The 18,503-nt window shown below is 35.8% G+C and overlaps 1 protein-coding gene across 2 annotated transcripts in view; it reads left to right on the top strand.

Moving 5' to 3' along the window:
* LOC123557315 (AF4/FMR2 family member 4-like) overlaps positions 1-18,503 on the top strand; it is a 132,608-nt gene that overhangs the window by 91,503 nt on the left and 22,602 nt on the right. For both annotated transcript variants that reach the window (XM_045348726.2, XM_045348727.2), the window contains exons 12-15: positions 4,960-5,194; positions 7,024-7,127; positions 10,512-10,575; positions 11,541-11,674. In XM_045348726.2, the coding sequence (XP_045204661.2) occupies positions 4,960-5,194; positions 7,024-7,127; positions 10,512-10,575; positions 11,541-11,674 (537 nt within the window). The remainder of the gene's footprint in view (positions 1-4,959; positions 5,195-7,023; positions 7,128-10,511; positions 10,576-11,540; positions 11,675-18,503) is intronic.

The following is an 18,503-nucleotide window of genomic DNA, read 5'->3' on the forward strand; positions in this document are numbered from 1 at the left end:
AACTGGCTAATTAAAGTTTAGTGTCGCATTTATTGATCGTAGACACTTCACATAAACTTTTTTTAACTCACCTGTCACATAGTGACAAGGTGAGCTTTTGTGATCACCCTTCGTCTGTCGTCCGTCGTGAGTCCATCCGTGCGTCCGTCAACAATTTCTTGTCTGCACGATAGCGGTTTCATTTATGATTTTATTTTAACCAAACTTGCACACAACTTGTATCACCATAAGATCATGGTTCCTTTCTTGAACTGGCCATATCTCATTATGGGTTCCAGAGTTATGGCCCCTGAAAGGGTCAAAATTAGCTATTATGACCTTGTCTGCACAATAACAGCTTTATTTATGATTTGATTTTTACCAAACTCGCACACAACTTGTATCACCATAAGATCTTGGTTCCTTTCTTGAACTGGCCAGATCCCGTTATGGGTTCCAGAGTTATGGCCCCTGAAAGGGCCAAAATCAGCTATTTTGACCTTGTCTGCACAATAGCAGCTTTATTTATGATTTGATTTTTACCAAACTCGCACACAACTTGTATCACTATAAGATCTTGGTTTCTTTCTTGAACTGGCCAGATTCCATTATGGGTTCCAGAGTTATGGCCCCTGAAAGGACCAGAATTAGCTGTTTCCCTTTGTCTGCACAATAGCAGCTTCATTTATGACTTGAATTTAATCAGACTTGCACAAAACTTATGTTGCCATAAGATCTCAGTTCCTTTGTTGAACTGGCCAGATCCCCTAATGGGTTCCAGAGTTATGGCCCCTGAAAGGGCCAAAATTAGCTATTTTGACCTTGTCTGCACAATAGCAACTTCATTTATGATTTGATTTTAACCAAACTTGCACACAACTTGTATCACCACAAGATCTTGGTTCCTTTCTTAAACTGGCCAGATTCCATCATGGGTTCCAGAGTAATGGCCCCATAAATGTCCAAAATTGGCTATTTTGGCTTTTGCAGCCATATAGAGACTTCATTTATGGTTTTATTTGATACAAACTTCCAAAATATCTTCAACAACAATAAATCTAGGATTCCATGACAAATCAGATCCAATCATAGTTTCCAGAGTTATTTTATATCCCCTGATTGTAGTCAAAATGGATTTATATCAGTAAGTACTTACAGGACTTATTTGAAATTTCATTATTGTCATTAGTTGGACTGAGCCAATCAGGGTAGATAACTATGGACTGATTTCATGTCAAATTACCTCCCTTTATTTCAAATTAAAATGGGTATATCTCCGTAACTAATGAAGATACTGATCTGAAATTTCATTTATGTCAACAGATTTATTTGGCAGATCCTTCGTTTGTTAACTTACAATAATTTTCTTTGAATTACTTCCCTTTTACGTTACTATAAATAGCCTATTTTTAGCAACTTTTTTATTATTGGCCATAGGGAAAAACCGAGACCACTTTTCTGTGGTACAACATGGATGGTACCTCCAATTTTTAGGTGTATTTTGACATATCTGTACCTTGTAAGAATTTTGTTTTTCTTTTTGGTTAAATTTCTTTCCTTTGTTGTTCCTGTCCTTTGGACTTAGATACTTTTTCTGAGGACCTTCTTGTCCTCAGGTGCAATGATATCAGGTGAGCGATATAGGGCCATCATGGCCCTCTTGTTTCTGGTAGTATTGAGATTAGAATTTTTTTTTTTTTTCAACAAATATTGAGGCCATACCTTAGGAGAAAAGAGAAAATTTATTAGCAGAAGACGTATTAACAGGTTCATAACTTAATTTTTAGCTCATCTGATTTTTTGAAAAAAAATGATGAGTTATTGTCATCACTTGAGCGGTTGTCGGCGTCGGCGTCGGCGTCTGCGTCGGCGTTGCCTGGTTAAGTTTTATGTTAGGTCAGCTTTTCTCCTAAATATCAAAGCTATTGCTTTGAAACTTGGAAACTTGTTCACCATCATAAGCTGACCCTGTATAGCAAGAAACATAACTCCATCTTGCTTTTTGAAAGATTTATGGCCCCTTTTGTACTTAGAAAATATCAGATTTCTTGGTTAAGTTTTATGTTTAGGTCAACTTTTCTCCTAAACTATCAAAGCTATTGCTTTGAAACTTGGAATACTTGTTCACCATCATAACTGACCTGTACATCAAGAAACATAACTCCATCTTGCTTTTTGCAAGATTTATTGCCCCTTTTGGACTTTAGAAAATCAGTTTTTTCTTGGTTAATTTTTATTTATTTAGGTCAGCTTTAATCCTAAACTATCAAAGCTATTGCTTTAAAACTTGCAACACTTGTTACCATCATAAGTTTGACCCTGTACAGCAAGAAACATAACTCCGTCTGCTTTTGCAAGATTTATGGCCCCTTTTGGACTTAGAAAAATATTCAGATTCTTGGTTTTAAGTTTTATGTTTAGGTCAACTTTTCTCTTAAAACTATCAAGCTATTGCTTTGAAACTTGCAACACTTGTTCACCATTCATAAGCTAGACCCTGTACAGCAAGCAACATAACTCCATCCTGCTTTTTGCAATAATTATTGCCCCTTTTGGACTTAGAAAATCATTTTCTTGGTTGAGTATTATGTTTAAGTCAACTTTTCTCATAAACTATCAAAGCTATTGCTTAAAACTTGCAACAGTTTTTCACCATCATAAGTGACACTGTATCATCAAGAAACATAACTCTACCATGCTTTTTGCAAGAATGATGGCCCTTTTTAGACTTAGAAAATCATGGGTAGGACAATATTTCTATTACACTAAAAAAAATCAGATGAGCGTCAGCACCCGCAAGGCGGTGCTCTTGTTATAAAAATATTTGTGGTCTCTGTCCTAGTCCTTTTTCCACTTTCAAACATCAAACATGCTTATGAAAAATAATGACTGAAATCATTGTCACGTACACAAACATCACTTTTGACGTTGACTAACTGCCTACATAAAAGTCTGCGCGCCTAGCTCAGTAGGGAGAGTCGGATCTACGGAATGCGGGGCTGTGAGTTAGATCCTTGGGGGAGGCATAAGTTCTCTGTGATAATTGATAAAAGACATATTCATCCTCCACCTCTGATTCCTGTGGAGAAGTTGGTACTTACTTGACAAGAACACAGGTTAATCCAGGAGCACTGGTGAGGTTAAACTGCCCTCTGTTTATCCCAACTGAAATGCTGTTTAGAAACAGTGCTAAACCCAAAATAAAATAAACAAAAGCATACCGAAAAGGTATTCAAACTGAAGTTATAACTTGTCTTTAGGATTTAGTTTACTCTTGGCCCCATGTGGTTCTGGGACGATCTGTGTATGAAAAGAATTGGAACCACTGCCTTACCCTTGCATGATTGTAAGAGGTGACTAATAGGGTCTTAACACTTGGTTTTGCAGTAACTCTGTGATTCCAGTAGGTATGCAAATTTTGATTCCATACCTCGTGTTTTTATTTTGATGTAAATGAGATGTGAAACCAAAATTTGTAGTCCTGTTTGGCACCATATAACCTATGCTGTGTTGGTGCTCTGTAAAACCCAAATAAATAAAAAAATAGTTTACTCTTGACAGTCTGGCTGCAGTCCATGAACTATGATAACTACAATACTGTAAACAGTACTTAATAACAGACAGGTTAGGTATAAGACAAACAAACTAGTCACTCATTGAAAACATTACCTTTAATGTGCAGATAGATCATATTAAGATATCAGTTTTTGTCATTTGATTGATCAAATTAGAGACAAACACTTTATTTAGATCAGATAATAAAAGTTAATTTCATACCAACGGGATTCAAAATTTTACATAAAAATTTTATGGATATGGCCTTTTTAAAGATTCACTATGATAATTGGTTTTACTGCCAAGAGTTGTTAGGTAATCTGCGGTAGGTTGAGTGTCTGGAAATACGAAGAGAAAAAGTATCTTAAACATTGAATAGGTGAAACAGTAAACATGTAAAATGAACTTCTAAATGTACTTTTTGAGTTGTTGGTTTTTCCTACTGTCTACATAAATAATTGTCTGGATTATATCTTCTAATTACAACAATGAACTTTAATAGAAAGTACAGATATTTTTATGTGGCCAAAGTAAAATGTCATGCCAACAGATGATAATTATATTTCAAACAAAGGCCTATAATAATGTTTAATTTTGTTTGCAACAAAATGTTGCATGGCTTTGGTGAAAATAGGTGTTTCTTGGGGGCTTTTCAAGTTTTTAACGGCGGCAAGTATTAATTCTGCCTTTGCGGCCAGTGCAGACCAAGATTTTCAGTGAACACCCCTTTAAATAATATATGGGTACTGTCCAAATTGAATGAAGGACCAGTCCATTTTGGAAATTTAGCAGGGTATTAAGGTTAAATACAAGAGTAAAGGGAATATATCTTTGATGTGGTCTGATAACCAGGAAGCTAGACAATAAAAAAATAATGGTAAATTAAGATCACCGCAAATATATATGAATTTACTGTATTTGGTTATTTCAAATTGTGTAAGATTTTTCCATTTATGAAAAAAGAGTTTCTTCATAATATTTAAGGGCACAAACTGTTTTAATTTTAATTCAATAAATTTCTTATCTTTAATTTTGAAAAGATAAGGTCATAAAATGTAAGTTTTTCTGTAAGTTTGTTTTTTTATGCATTTAGATAAGAAACCTTACATTACCTTGTCAGGTTTTATGATCAAATTTGACAGTTTTTCAAGTCATTTTATTTCATGAAGCATATTTCTACTTGTCTGACATGTTAACCGCTGGTAAATTTTTACATGAGTATTTAGTTCAGATTCTTATCTGAAACATAGGTTGAAGAAAGAGAGAGAAAAAAACAACAACACAGCCTTAGATACTGGACATCCAATTACTTATTTTAAAATTAGAAAAAGAAAGTACAATCAGCTGAAAGTATTCATAAAGTAGAAGTATTAACAAAGTTTATTGTTAAAGTGAAATTCAGATGATAACTGTTTTATCTGGCAGAGTGCAACCAGTTGAAATCAGCGTGAAACGGGAGCGACATGGCAGTGCCTCTAGTCAGCATAGTACACTCAGCAATGTTAGTCAACGTAGTTCTCATAGCCAGAGAAGCTCACAGGGCCATCGGAGTCAGAAACGTGCTCGAACTCTAGAGGATGTCGGTCAAGGTCTGAGACCTGCATCTGGTGCTATATCCAGGCCACATGATAGGTCAAAGTCTACAGCAGTTGTGACACCGGTAAGCAATACGAACATGTTTTTCTCTGAGAAATTTAAGTATGAATCTGTCATGATAAGTATACAGGAAATTGCAAATTATAGTTGAAATGCACAGAATTTGAAATATTGGCAGTTAGAACAGTGCATTTTCACCTCCCATTATTCTGGCTTCTGTCGATTCCAAGCTACTAGATTCCCACTCGTCAACTGGAAGTTAAATGCACTGCTTGAACCTGACTGGAAAGTGTTTACAGTTTATGATACTGTTTTCATATTCCCAAGTCTCTAGGCAATGAATAGGTTATTTATATAATAGGTATGTCAATAAAAATGCCAATTTATCAGTTAATGTAAACTTAGACGATGATAAATGTTTTGCCAAAATGATGTAAATAGGGACAGTACTAATGTTTTTACAGTTCATAGTTAAAATCATTATTATACCCCCACAAAATAAAGCTTGTGGGGTATATAGGAGTGAGCTTGTCGGTCGGTCCTTTCTGGACAGCTTGTCAGATTTAGATAATTGTTGGTGCACAGGTGTAACATTATAAAATACAGCAGAAGTTTAACTTTGAGGTCAGTAGGACAAAGGTCAAGGTCACAATGACCCAGAACAGTTCAACAGTTTCCAGATGATAACTTGAGAATGCTTGGGCCTAGGATCATAAATTATGGTCCACAGGTGTAACATAAATTACAGGTCAAGTTCGATTTTGAGGTCAGTAGGTCAAAGGTCAAGGTCACAATGACCCGTAACAGTTAAACAGATTCCAGATGATAACTTGAGAACGCTTAGGCTTAGGATCATGAAAGTTGATAGGGAGGTTGGTCATGACCAGCAGATGGCCCCTATTGATTTTGAGGTCAGTAGGTTACAGGCCACAGTGACCCGGAACATGTTCAGCAATTTCCAGACGATAACTTGAGGACGCTTGGGCCTAGGATCATGAAAGTGACCCGGAACAGTAAAACCGTTCCCGTACGATTATTTTAGAGCGCTTGGGCCTAGGAGGTTGATCATGTCCAGCAGATGACCACAACTGATTTTGAGGTTCGAGTTTGACATTGGCTTACTTCTTTGACAAGGCCGTATTGTGGGGGTATAACTCATCACTCCTGTGACAACTCTAGTTTGTCTTGTTAAATTCTACCTATACTTTTTCACTTAATATAAGGGTTGCTCTTTCCTTTTTCATGTGTATGTATAATTTAAGTAGTAAATCCCTGCGCAATATATTCAGCATCAGATCTGCTAATATTTTTTAAAACTGTCTGATAGATTTAATGAAGTTGTCCACTTCAGGTATATATTTTAAAACTTAAGATCTTGGTCTTACAAGTATATTTTGAATGTGTACTGCTAAATGGTATAATTTTGCTTTGTGAAATAAAGAATTAGATCCTACCAGCATGACCAGAAGTATGAAAGCACAAACTCTTGTAATATTGAAGGAATGTAGTTTTCTCTAAGTGCAAAATCTTATCCAAATGGTGGCAGTTATAAATGCAAAATGGTCTGATATGTTGCAAAGCATTCTGGTTAAAAAATATTAACAAATAATATATATGTGGCTGATTTATTAATGGCAGTACAGTGGAGTGTTTCCCTACAGAGGCAGATGGTTTCTTTCCAGCCAAAGGCAGACCATACCAGCTTTTTAAATCTCTCCAGAGCAGTAAATTTTGTTAAGTCTTTCAAGTTAAGGTTTGTACTTGGTAAGAAGAAGATAATGATATTTATTTTGAGTCTGTTCTGTGCTGAATAGCTGACTAAAGTGGCGTTGTATTTCATATATGAATTATTCTGAATTTGGAAACTTAGTCATGTTTTCTGTTTGATTTCAGGTTGTTAAATATGAAACATTAGATACCTCTTCCCAGAATGGTTTTGTTGTTCATAATCCACCATTTTATAGAAGTATGCTGTCCGATAAAGAGGAGGAGCAAAGGTAAGAACAAGCAAGAATTTAACCCTTACCCTGCTAAATTTCTATAATGAACTTGTCTATTTTTCAGTTTGGCCAGTACCATTAACTGTTAAAAGGGGTGCAGACCAAAAAGATACTGACTGAATGGCAAACAGTGTAGATCATGATCAGACTGCATGGATGTACAGGATGATCATGATCTGCACTGGTCGCAAAGGCAGAATCAGTTGTGTCCAGCATGATAAGGGTTAAAAAAATCCTTCCAGCCCACCACCTTAACAGGAAGGAAAAAAGCAACTAAATATATGCAAGCTGATAATATACAAATTACTTTTGTCTTGGAACCGAACCAGCATTGACACAGCAAAGAATGCTGTTTTGAGAGATTGAGTAACTACGTGTTAACATATTGCATTGTTAAGGATATAATTGGATTGCATTTAGTCTGTTAAAGTCATTAAACATGTCCTAGACAGAAGTGAAGGGCTACTTGGTGTTCGGAAACTCCGAAACCTTGATATGATTTGTGATATAAACCTATAAAGACACTGTTTTATCTTTTTTAAGATGGCTTAATTGGCAAAACAAAGACATTAATGCATACTGTTTTAATGGGGATCAAATAATGTTTCTCGGGTAGGTTCTAAAAATCCAAAACAATTCATTTTTCCCCACTGCAGATAGAGGAAATTATCTGTGATCTACATTATCTCACATCAGTTACTGTGAGTATATACTGATAATGATAGTCTAGTGCAATTGATTTTGTCTGTCCTCCATCTCATAAAAAGACAATATCTGTCAGGTCATTTTTTTCGCTTTTGTATAGATTGATAATAATTTTTCAATCGTTAATGAATAAAGCTAGCTCAGTAATCTGTGCCTTAGAGTAATAATCTAGATGTTGCAAGTTTGATCCCTGCAGACCTATTTTTTTTCACGACTGAGTTTGCATAAGAAATTGCATTTTTATTATGAAAAATTTAATTTCGCTAATGAATAAAGCATGCTTATTAATTTTGAACTATTTTTCTATTTGCACAAGAAATTGCCTTATATGTTTTATAGGTAGTAAAGCCAGATCAGTTTTATATAGAGTAGGGGAGTTTGGTTCCCTGCAGTGAAATTGTTGTTCATGTCAGTGTTTACACACAAAAATTGCCTTTTTGCCTTTCTTTCATTTTTGGTAGGGTGGGGGTGGGTTTTTTTATCAGGAATTCTTTTAAAGGTTTTTGACAGACATTCCCCTCCCCCCACAACCCCCTGTAAGAGAAAGTTAATTGAATGCAGATATAGGGGTAATTAAGGTCATATTTCTTCATTTTCATTGCTTTTTTTGCACAAATGAATATCTATTTTAGTCACCTTGTTTTACACATTAACATTTCGTATTCTTTGAAGGTAAAAAAAATTCCACCAACACATTAATTATAAACATAGTTAAAGGCAATCTCTGTTTATATATTTGGTAACGCATCATTTCAGGTCAATAAGTTACAGTAATTTACATATCAAGTTGAAGAATTTTGTTTAAGCCTTACCCTGCTGAATTTCTAAAATGGACTGATCCATCATTCAATCTAGGCAGTACCACTTATTATTTAAAGGGGTGTTCATTGAAAATTTACTGACTGAACAGCGAACAGTGCATACCATGATCAGCATGGGATGGGCAGGCTAATCTTAGTTTGCGCTGGTCGCAAAGGCAGAATCACTTATCGCCAGCAGGCAAAAGGTTAAATTGGAAGTCCTGCATACACTTAGCAAAGTTTTAGATTTGGAGACATGTGCCTAACTTTTAGTTATTTTCATTGATTCGCTAAAATTCAACAGCAGTTTAAGTTAGTTTCTTCAATTTGTAAGTGTAACAAAATTACTTGCTGTTGAATAAAACATTCTTTGAAAGTTTTCATTCTTTCGGGCATCTAAAAAGATAAAGGTGTATGTCATTTGAGCCTGTCTGCTTAGCTCAATAGGGAGAGGGCAGATCTACAGATCACGGGGTTGCGAGTTTTATCCCCAGGTGTTCTCTGTGACAATTTGATAAAATACATTATGTCAGAAGTCATTTGGTCCTTCACCGCTTATTCATGTAGAAAAGTTAGCAATTACTTGCTGAGAACAGGTTAGAACTGGTACATAATATGGGAACAGTCTGCTTAAGTTAACTGCCCCCAGTTACATATCTGATACAGTTGAAAAATGGTATTAAGAATTATAACTGATATGTACTGTTTGTGAGAAACAGTATCTTGAGATAGTTATGACTTGCGAAAATTCAAGGACTCTTTATCAGCAAAAAATATATGAAATTTTTTGCTGAAACATTTACCACTATTTGAAATGTAATTAGCTAGGACCAAAAATGGATTAATTTGCATTAATTACTGCGCCTGTGGAAATAAAAAGCATTTAGAACGAATGCTGATAAATATGTGGTAGTCATTTAAATTCTCTTGCATGTGTTGTTAAATAAGATCTCAACATTTGTTTTATAAAAAGGAGCCATTTAGCAACTTATTCTTGTAGGTGGCATAACGCCTGATGCCATTTCTCCTCCCATATTTTATGGTGAGGAAGTTGTCATTTACCTTTGAGTAAGGTAGCCGACTTGTAAGGATAATATAATTGGCAAATTATGTATTTTATGTTTGCAGTTTCTGTATCTCCGAGTTAAATTTACTTCCAAGGAATGCCAAATCGCCTTACAAATTGCCTAGCCAGAATACTTAATTGCCAGGCCACTTAGCTCAATAGGGAGAGCGCAGATCTATGGATCGTGGGATCGTAAGTTTGATCCCTGGTTGAGGCATTTGTTTACCATGCGATTTGATAAAAGACATTGTGTCTAAAATCATTTGTCCTCCGCCTCGGGTACATAATGGGGAACTTGACACTTGCAGAGAACAGGTTTGTACTGGTATAGAATCCAGCAACACTGGTTAGCTTAACTGCCCACTGTTTCAAAACTGAAATACTGTTGAAAAAATAGCGCTAATCCCAAAACAAATAAGGAATACTTAAACCAAAGGAAATTCCCCGAGTGTCATTATGGTTACACTACCTTAAAACAGAAAAATTAATTGACAGTTTGGTTTGTATTACTACATCAACAAACAAGGAATACCCATGAAGGTAGTGCATTAATTATAATCTCATGTCTATATTTTCAGTGTCTTTTTTTTTTTTAAGGTGGTGGAGGGGATGGGAGGTGGGTAAAGTTTTCACAAGTTACTCAATTATTTAAATGATTGAAGTCATGAACAACTTTTCTGGCTTGAGAATGTAGATTCCTGACTGATTATCGATGCATTCAAAGAAAGTAGCAGAAGTAATGTTCTGGTACAAGTTACCTATTTTGCTGACAAGTTGTTCTTCGTCTGATAATTACGTGGCATATTTCAGATTGTTATCTGCAGATGATTATCACAGGAAGGCAAAAAAGTACAAATACCAAGCTGATGATATGGTAATGCATTTTAGCTTCTTTATACTTGATTATATAGCAATGGTTGTTAGCTTCTGTATATTGAAATATATTCAGACTTTTACTGTAGTTATTTCATGAATTACTTTAATTTATAAATTAAGAAAACGTGAACAAGAGGCAGGTCATAGCAAAAAGTTACAGTAATTTTTTACCTTCATCTTCTGCACTTCTACCATATTTACTTCATTTACCGCCCTGTGACAGAAATGTCTGAGGATTATAACGAATTTGAATTGTTACCTTTAAGTGTAATAATAATTATCACTTGGTTTTATGGTGGCAGAGATAGGGTTTGGGGGTGGGGGTGGCCAGGTATTATAGAATAAACATTATAGATAATAAAAGTAGTGCAGAATTTATTGCTTAGATTTCTATGCATCTTTTCAAACTGTGACTGATAGCAGATTCCATACCGTCTGATTAAGACTGTCTCTTGAATAAGAAATGATAGTAATCACTGTCAAATTCCGCTATGCGAGCTATTCCAGTTCAGTACAGATAGAAATGAGGTATTGGTCCGATATATTGATGAAAGTCAGAAATTCATGACAAGAGGTTGATGCAGTTATTTGCATCATGTTTTCAGTTTACACGTGCCTTTAGTTAGTTTCAGTGGAGGGGCATCTGTGGTTGAGTAGTCAGAGATACTGACTTTGAATCATTTGTCCGTCATGGCGTCTGGTTCAGAACCTCTCATAGGATGTAGAACTGTTTCATGTAGAGCCGTCCAGCTGGCTTACAGAAGGTCATTGGTTTTACCCAGGTGCCTGCACGTGCACGAAATTTTTAGATGCACCTGGGAAACTCGCTCCACCATCAAAAGCCAGAAAGTCACTGTATGACCTTTAGTCGTGTTGATGTAATGTTAAACCCAACAATTCCAATGCAGAAAATTGCCTCATATGTCATTTAAATGCATGAAACAATCTCTCATTATTTTACAGGACCCTGGCCTGACAAAGTATGTACTGTACTTGGAGTCTGTCCTGTGCTTCATTCAGTGTGGCTACGCCATGGAGAAAGATCACATGATCACAGAGGCCTCAAACATGTACAAAGACACCTACAAATTTGTCTCGTAAGTATCATTCGGGGTGTAGAAATTCTTCATGTGAGGAAGCCATCTAGCTTGCTTACTTGAGGTTGATGGTTCTGCCCAGTTGCCCGCCCGTTATGAATTAATGCGTAGAGGGGCACCTAGGGTCTTCCTCCACCATGAAACCTGGAACGTCGCCAAAATGACATGAACTTGTGTCGATGGGATGTTAAACCTAGCATTGAATAAATATTATCCCGGATTTATTTGATACTGAAAATGCATATATAACATAGTAACAGCTGTTTGCTTGCTGTATTTATACAACACGATTAGCATGTACTTTGTATTTTCAAATGCAAGCTGTGAATTATCTGTTGTAAATGTACTTTTAGTTGTGATTATTTGGTGAAGGTCAGTGACTTAGAAGTACTGGTTGAAACAGACAGTATTGTATCTTTTCTTTTCAGTAAGTTTCTGACAAGAATTATGCAAGCGGCGTACTCAATCGTATATTGTAAAGCATCTTTTTCTGACAGTGCATTATCTGTTGGTAATTTCAGGATGTTATTGCTTACAAACAAGTGTGCAACTTCTTCCTGTTTTACCTATAAACAATTCTGATAAACCATGAATATTTCAAAGCATCTCTTTACCATACAATGGGTATTATTTTGGCAAGCTGTCTTCATGACCAGTAATCGGTCTTATATTGTCAGAAGTACTTTGTCAGCCAATGTTGGATGGTTAAAACCCCTCTTTTTGACCGGTTAAAACCGCCCTGGTCAGTACTTCCTGAAGTGGTCAATACAGGTCGATTGGTCAATATTGGTCAGTTAGTCAATATTGACTTAAGATATTTTGCAGAGTTTTGAACAATTAATTAATGACTTTACCATGTGAATTTGTCAAGCAGTGTTTTCTGGCAAGCCTTTGGTTTGTCTGTCATTAAGTCTTAGGCTATTCCTGTTACCAAACAGGCAAATTAACATGTTAAAAAGGGAATTATTCGCTCAAAATAGAATGAAAATGGATGCAATAAGAGTAGTATTTCATAAAATTGCGTATTTATCCGGTTGAGATGAAATTACTGGGACTGGTTTTTGTCAAAGTGATTACGCAATGTCGGGGTTTCCTTTTTGGCTTCTATTGAGCGTAATTATTCAAATTTTTGTTGCTTTTTAGCTCACCTGTCACAAAGTGACAAGGTGAGCTTTTGTGATCGCGCGGTGTCCGTCGTCCGTCGTCCGTCCGTGCGTCCGTAAACTTTTGCTTGTGACCACTCTAGAGGTCACATTTTTCATGGGATCTTTATGAAAGTTGGTCAGAATGTTCATCTTGATGATATCTAGGTCAAGTTCGAAACTGGGTCACGTGCCATCAAAAACTAGGTCAGTAGGTCTAAAAATAGAAAAACCTTGTGACCTCTCTAGAGGCCATATATTTCATAAGAGCTTCATGAAAATTGGTCAGAATGTTCACCTTGATGATATCTAGGTCAAGTTCGAAACTGGGTCACGTGGGTTCAAAAACTAGGTCAGTAGGTCTAAAAATAGAAAAACCTTGTGACCTCTCTAGAGGCCATATTTTTCATGAGATCTTCATGAATATTGGTCAGAATGTTTACCTTGATGATATCTAGGTCAAGTTCGAAACTGGGTCACGTAGGGTCAAAAACTAGGTCATTAGGTCTAAAAATAGAAAAACCTTGTGACCTCTCTAGAGGCCATATTTCTCAATGGATCTTCATGAAAATTGGTCAGAATGTTCATCTTGATGATATCTAGGTCAAGTTCGAAACTGGGTCACGTGGGGTTAAAAACTAGGTCAGTAGATCTAAAAATAGAAAAACCTTATGACCTCTCTAGAGGCCATATTTTTCACGAGATCTTCATGAATATTGGTCAGAATGTTCACCTTGATGATATCTAGGTCGAGTTCGAAACTGGGTCATGTGGGGTCAAAAACTAGGTCAGTAGATCTAAAAATAGAAAAACCTTGTGACCTCTCTAGAGGCCATATTTCTCAATGGATCTTCATGAAAATTGGTCAGAATGTTCACCTTGATGATATCTAGGTCAAGTTCGAAACTGGGTCACGTGCGGTCAAAAACTAGGTCAGTAGGTCTAAAAATAGGAAAACCTTGTGACCTCTCTAGAGGCCATACTTTTCATGGGATCTGTATGAAAGTTGGTCTGAATGTTCATCTTGATGATATCTAGGTCAAGTTTGAAACTGGGTCAACTGCGGTCAAAAACTAGGTCAGTAGGTCTAAAATTATTAAAATCTTTTGACCTCTCTAGAGGCCATATTTTTCAATGGATCTTCATGAAAATTGATCTGAATGTTCACCTTGATGATATCTAGGTCAGTTTCGAAACTGGGTCACGTGCGGTCAAAACTAGGCCCGTAGGTATAAAGATAGAAAAACATTGTGACCTCTCTAGAGGCCATGTTTTTCATGAGATCTTCATGAAAATAGTGAGAATGTTTACCTTGATGATATCTAGATAAAGGTCAAAACAGGGTCACGTACCTTCGAAAACTAGGTCAGTAGGTCAAATAATAGAAAAACCTTGTGACCTCTCTAGAGACCATATTTTTCAATGGATCTTCATGAAAATTGGTCAGAATTTTTATCTTGATAATATCTAGGTCAAGTTCAAAACTGGGTCACATGAGCTGAAAAACTAGGTCACTATGTCAAATAATAGAAAAAACGACGTCATACTCAAAACTTGGTCATGTGGGAAGAGGTGAGCGATTCAGGACCATCATGGTCCTCTTGTTTTAATAAACGTAAAATGTCAAACATTGCTAAAAGGTTTCTGATGTTTATTTTTAGTTATTGTAAATCAGAGCTAACACTAGAATTGATCAGTGGTGTTTTTAGTAGGTTTCTCACGTCTTTTTAGTACATGACTGATGTGTTGCTGATATAGACTGAAAGTAAAGAAAACTGATAAATGAATTGTTGAAGAACTCTATACTGGACAAATGCACTTAGTCACTTCTTTAGAATGTTTTTTTTTTTGCTATATAGGAGACATTCAAGTCAAGATGGGTCAATTCAGTACTTGTATGACAAATTCTTGGACATTTTTTTTCTCCATGAAGCCAAGAAATGTTGTAGTGAATATTTTTGAGATAGTTTGACCAAAGCTATTACATTATGTCCATTGTTCATTAATATTTTAGTGCTATTTGTACAAATGTTTCTGTAATCACTTGCCAAGCCAAGCATTACAGGTGTCATATTATATGAGCCGTGCCATGGGAAAACCAACATAGTGGCTTTGCGACCAGCATGGATCCAGACCAGCCTGCGCATCCGCGCAGTCTGGTCAGGATCCATGCTGTTCGCTGATAGTTTCTCCAATTCCAATAGGCTTTAAAAGCGAATAGCATGGAGCCTGACCAGAATGCGCGGATGCGCAGGCTGGTCTTGATCCATGCTAGTCGCAAACCCACTATGTTGGTTATCTCATGACACAGCTCATATATTTATTATACCTCTCTTTTGTCTACAATGATAAAATCCCATTACCCGAGAAAGAGATATTCTGTCTATCAAAAACATTACCAACCTTTTTGACACGAGACCAAGCAAAAGTGACTGTCGGGTCATGTGACCATGCTGATATTTTGAATGTCATATAAGGGCAATTAACTGCTTCAATTTTTTAGCCAAATGATTGCCTCCCTTATACACATATAGTAGTGATGTCACTATTCAATGTGTAAACAGGCGATTACCGCACTAAAGATGAAACTGTTAGATTAAATGAATTAAAAACATTTTTAAACATTTTTATGTACTAAATTTTGTTCGGTAATATAAAATAAATATATGGCAGCATGTGTAACATTGATATTGTCAACCCTCGAAACAAAATGTCACCACTCGGCTTTCGCCTCGGGTGACATTCTGCCCTCGGGTTGACAATATCAGTGTCACACATGCTGTCATATGATATTTATATAATAGGCGAGATAGTGACTTTTGGGCAGTTTCGACCCTGCACCCTTTTGGCTTAGGCGAGGTAGTGACTTTTGGGCAGTTTCGACCCTGCAACCTATTGGCATAGGCGAGAGATAGTGAGTTTGAGGCAGTTTTGACCCTGCAACCTATTGGCATAGGTGAGAGATAGTGACTTTTGGGCAGTTTCGACCCTGCAACCTATTGGCATAAGTGAGATAGTGACCCAGAGCAGTTTTCAAGCCTGCATCCGTTTGACAGAATTGTCAAATTCTGTTGCGAAAGTGGTCAAACATCTTGACTGAAATATTTTACTTTACAAGTATTATATTGTGTTGATGAAGGTAAGAGAAATTCTCCCGTATAAAAAAGGCAAAATGAAAACTTGTTTCAATTTGCCTGAATGTCTGAATTTGTGTGATTAACTTGAAGAAGTGATTTGCATTCATTACAAGGTGCAGCCTCTTTACAAATCATTTGCATATGCCAGAATGAAACTTTCTGTAATATGATGTGGGAGACAGCTAGTCTGAGAGAAAACAAATTGAAGGAGAATCATATTTCGTGCAACAAATCAGTTTGTTTCTAAAACCACTTCTTGAACGGTAATCAGTAAATCACATTTTGCTCGATCGTAAATACACTTTCAGCGTACATCTCAGTCGAAATATCAGAAGATGTTCACTAACTCATTAATCAAGCTTTGATTTAATAACGATTGTTGTTTTTTTTTTTTGTTCAGGAGATTTATCAGGGAAATTGGTTAAGAAGTAATTTTTGTTGGGGAATGTTGATTATTCCTGGCATGTCTGATTAGCAAACTGGTTCTCTGTAAGAAAGAATTATATGTTTCTCAAAGGTAGTAACAAGCTTGTCAGTTTTATATGTAAATAATGAGTTATATATGCCGTAATGGATGCAGCTACGTTTAACAGTGCCAGAATCACTTTGGAGGTGCTCATAAAAAAGGTATGTATATATTAACCAAAATAAAAAAAAAAAAACAAAAAAAAAAACAGTGTTGATGATATATATTTTTTTTCCTACCATCTGAGAATTTTGAGGAGTGCATTAATGTGAGTATTGTATATCAAAGTGAGATGGTTCCACTGTTTATACCAGATAACAAAGAATCTGATTCGAACCTGTGAGTACCTCCAACTCTGGTGCCTCTGTGGCAGAATGGTGAACGTGGCTGGCTTCGAATCGTTCGCTCTTCACTGGGCTTGAATCCCAACAAGGCAGACATAAGGAAACAAACACAGAAACTACAAAACAGGAGAAATTTCTGTATTTGATAAACGTTATTCCAGCTTGGCAAGAGAATTGTCTTTAATTCGTTAACTTGATTTGACTTGTCATTTTGACTAACGTAAAATATCAATAATAAGATCATATTAAGATGTTGCTAGCTCATACAGTTGTCAAGGGTCTCTTTAAAACACTTGAACGAAAATAATTGAGTGGAAGGAAAGTTCTGTAAAGTATAGGTATTGAGGTAGGTATAGTAAAATAAATAACAGTTGAAACAGATTGTGCTGAGAGGGTTGCTGGATTTTATTTCAAGAATCTTAAATCTTTCTTTTCCATTACATTTGGCCATTCGTCATAGCTTAGGTAGAAACTGTTCATGATGCAAAGGTTTCGTTAATTGAAAATATTGATAATCACACAGTACAAGTTTTGTTCCTGAAGCTGGTAGACCAATTAAGTGGTAATAAACAGATTCATCAAAAATTGTCGAGAGCGTCTAGACTGCTTATTCTGATTATGTACAGAATGTGTCTGCCGGAAGGTTCAGAAAGGCACACTGCTTCTGCAGCCTATCATCTTAAATTGTTTGTTGATGACAATGTAACGAGTGGAATCTCATTGATTCTAAATATGTCTGATTGAAATTTTATATTAATTTTAGAAGGAAAATTAAATGATTCTTCGTGTGATGTTGTTATTAATGGGTGCTGCTGTCAATTTTGAAGATAAAGAAAAATGATTTTCATGATGTATAAAATGAGCATTAATTTTGCAAAAAAAAAAAAAAATGAAATAAATAAATTTATGCAGAAATCCTGAAGAGAAGGATGCACAAATTATTTTGTTACTGGCTTTATGGACAGAAAGCAAACACTGGTATAGTTGCAAAGTGCATTTTAAAAAAGGTCATTAAATTTTGGAGTTAGCTTTTGAAGGAAAAATGATTACAAGTCCAGGGTAGTTAAATTCAGACCCTCTTAACTTAAATTTCAAAGTCTTAATTATTACCATGCTTATAAAGTGTCAAGTATTTTATTTTACGGAGATCTGTGAAGAAAAAAACTGACAAGAGGTGACGCTGTAGAGTTTGATAACAAAAGGGAACTTTTGTTCAAGGTCTGCATAGTCTTAAAAAGTGCTTAAATTTGATGTCCATTCTTAAAAAGTCCTAAAAATGTCAAGAAGTCTTGGAAAGCACTTACATTTATTTCTGACTCTTAAAAGTGCTTAAGAAGTCCTTAAATATAGTTTTAAAAACCTTAAATTGAGTTGTTTTGTAATTTTTGTTAACTGCCGTGGAGGTAAATTTGATCACAGGATGTTTGTTTACATTTCTACCCTTTTTCAGTTTGTTTCCTTTCTGGTTTGGCAGTACAGGTTTTTTTTACCAAAGATATTAGGCTCTAATTAGGGGTGCCCACATTATACACTGGTGCACAGTATACATAAGCATTTACAGTAATAATCTGTAATCATTATTATTTGTCTTGGTCTGAATTTCTTGGTTTCTTTGGTTATGCTGATCCAGGAAATAAAATTTCAAGGAAATTAAAATCTGTAACAACTTTCTCTGAAATTCACCCTACACATTTATGTCATAAAGTTTTATGTCGCCAAGCAGAATAATGTTACTTGATT

Source organism: Mercenaria mercenaria, chromosome 5 (assembly GCF_021730395.1).
Source record: "Mercenaria mercenaria strain notata chromosome 5, MADL_Memer_1, whole genome shotgun sequence".
NCBI lineage: Eukaryota > Metazoa > Mollusca > Bivalvia > Venerida > Veneridae > Mercenaria > Mercenaria mercenaria.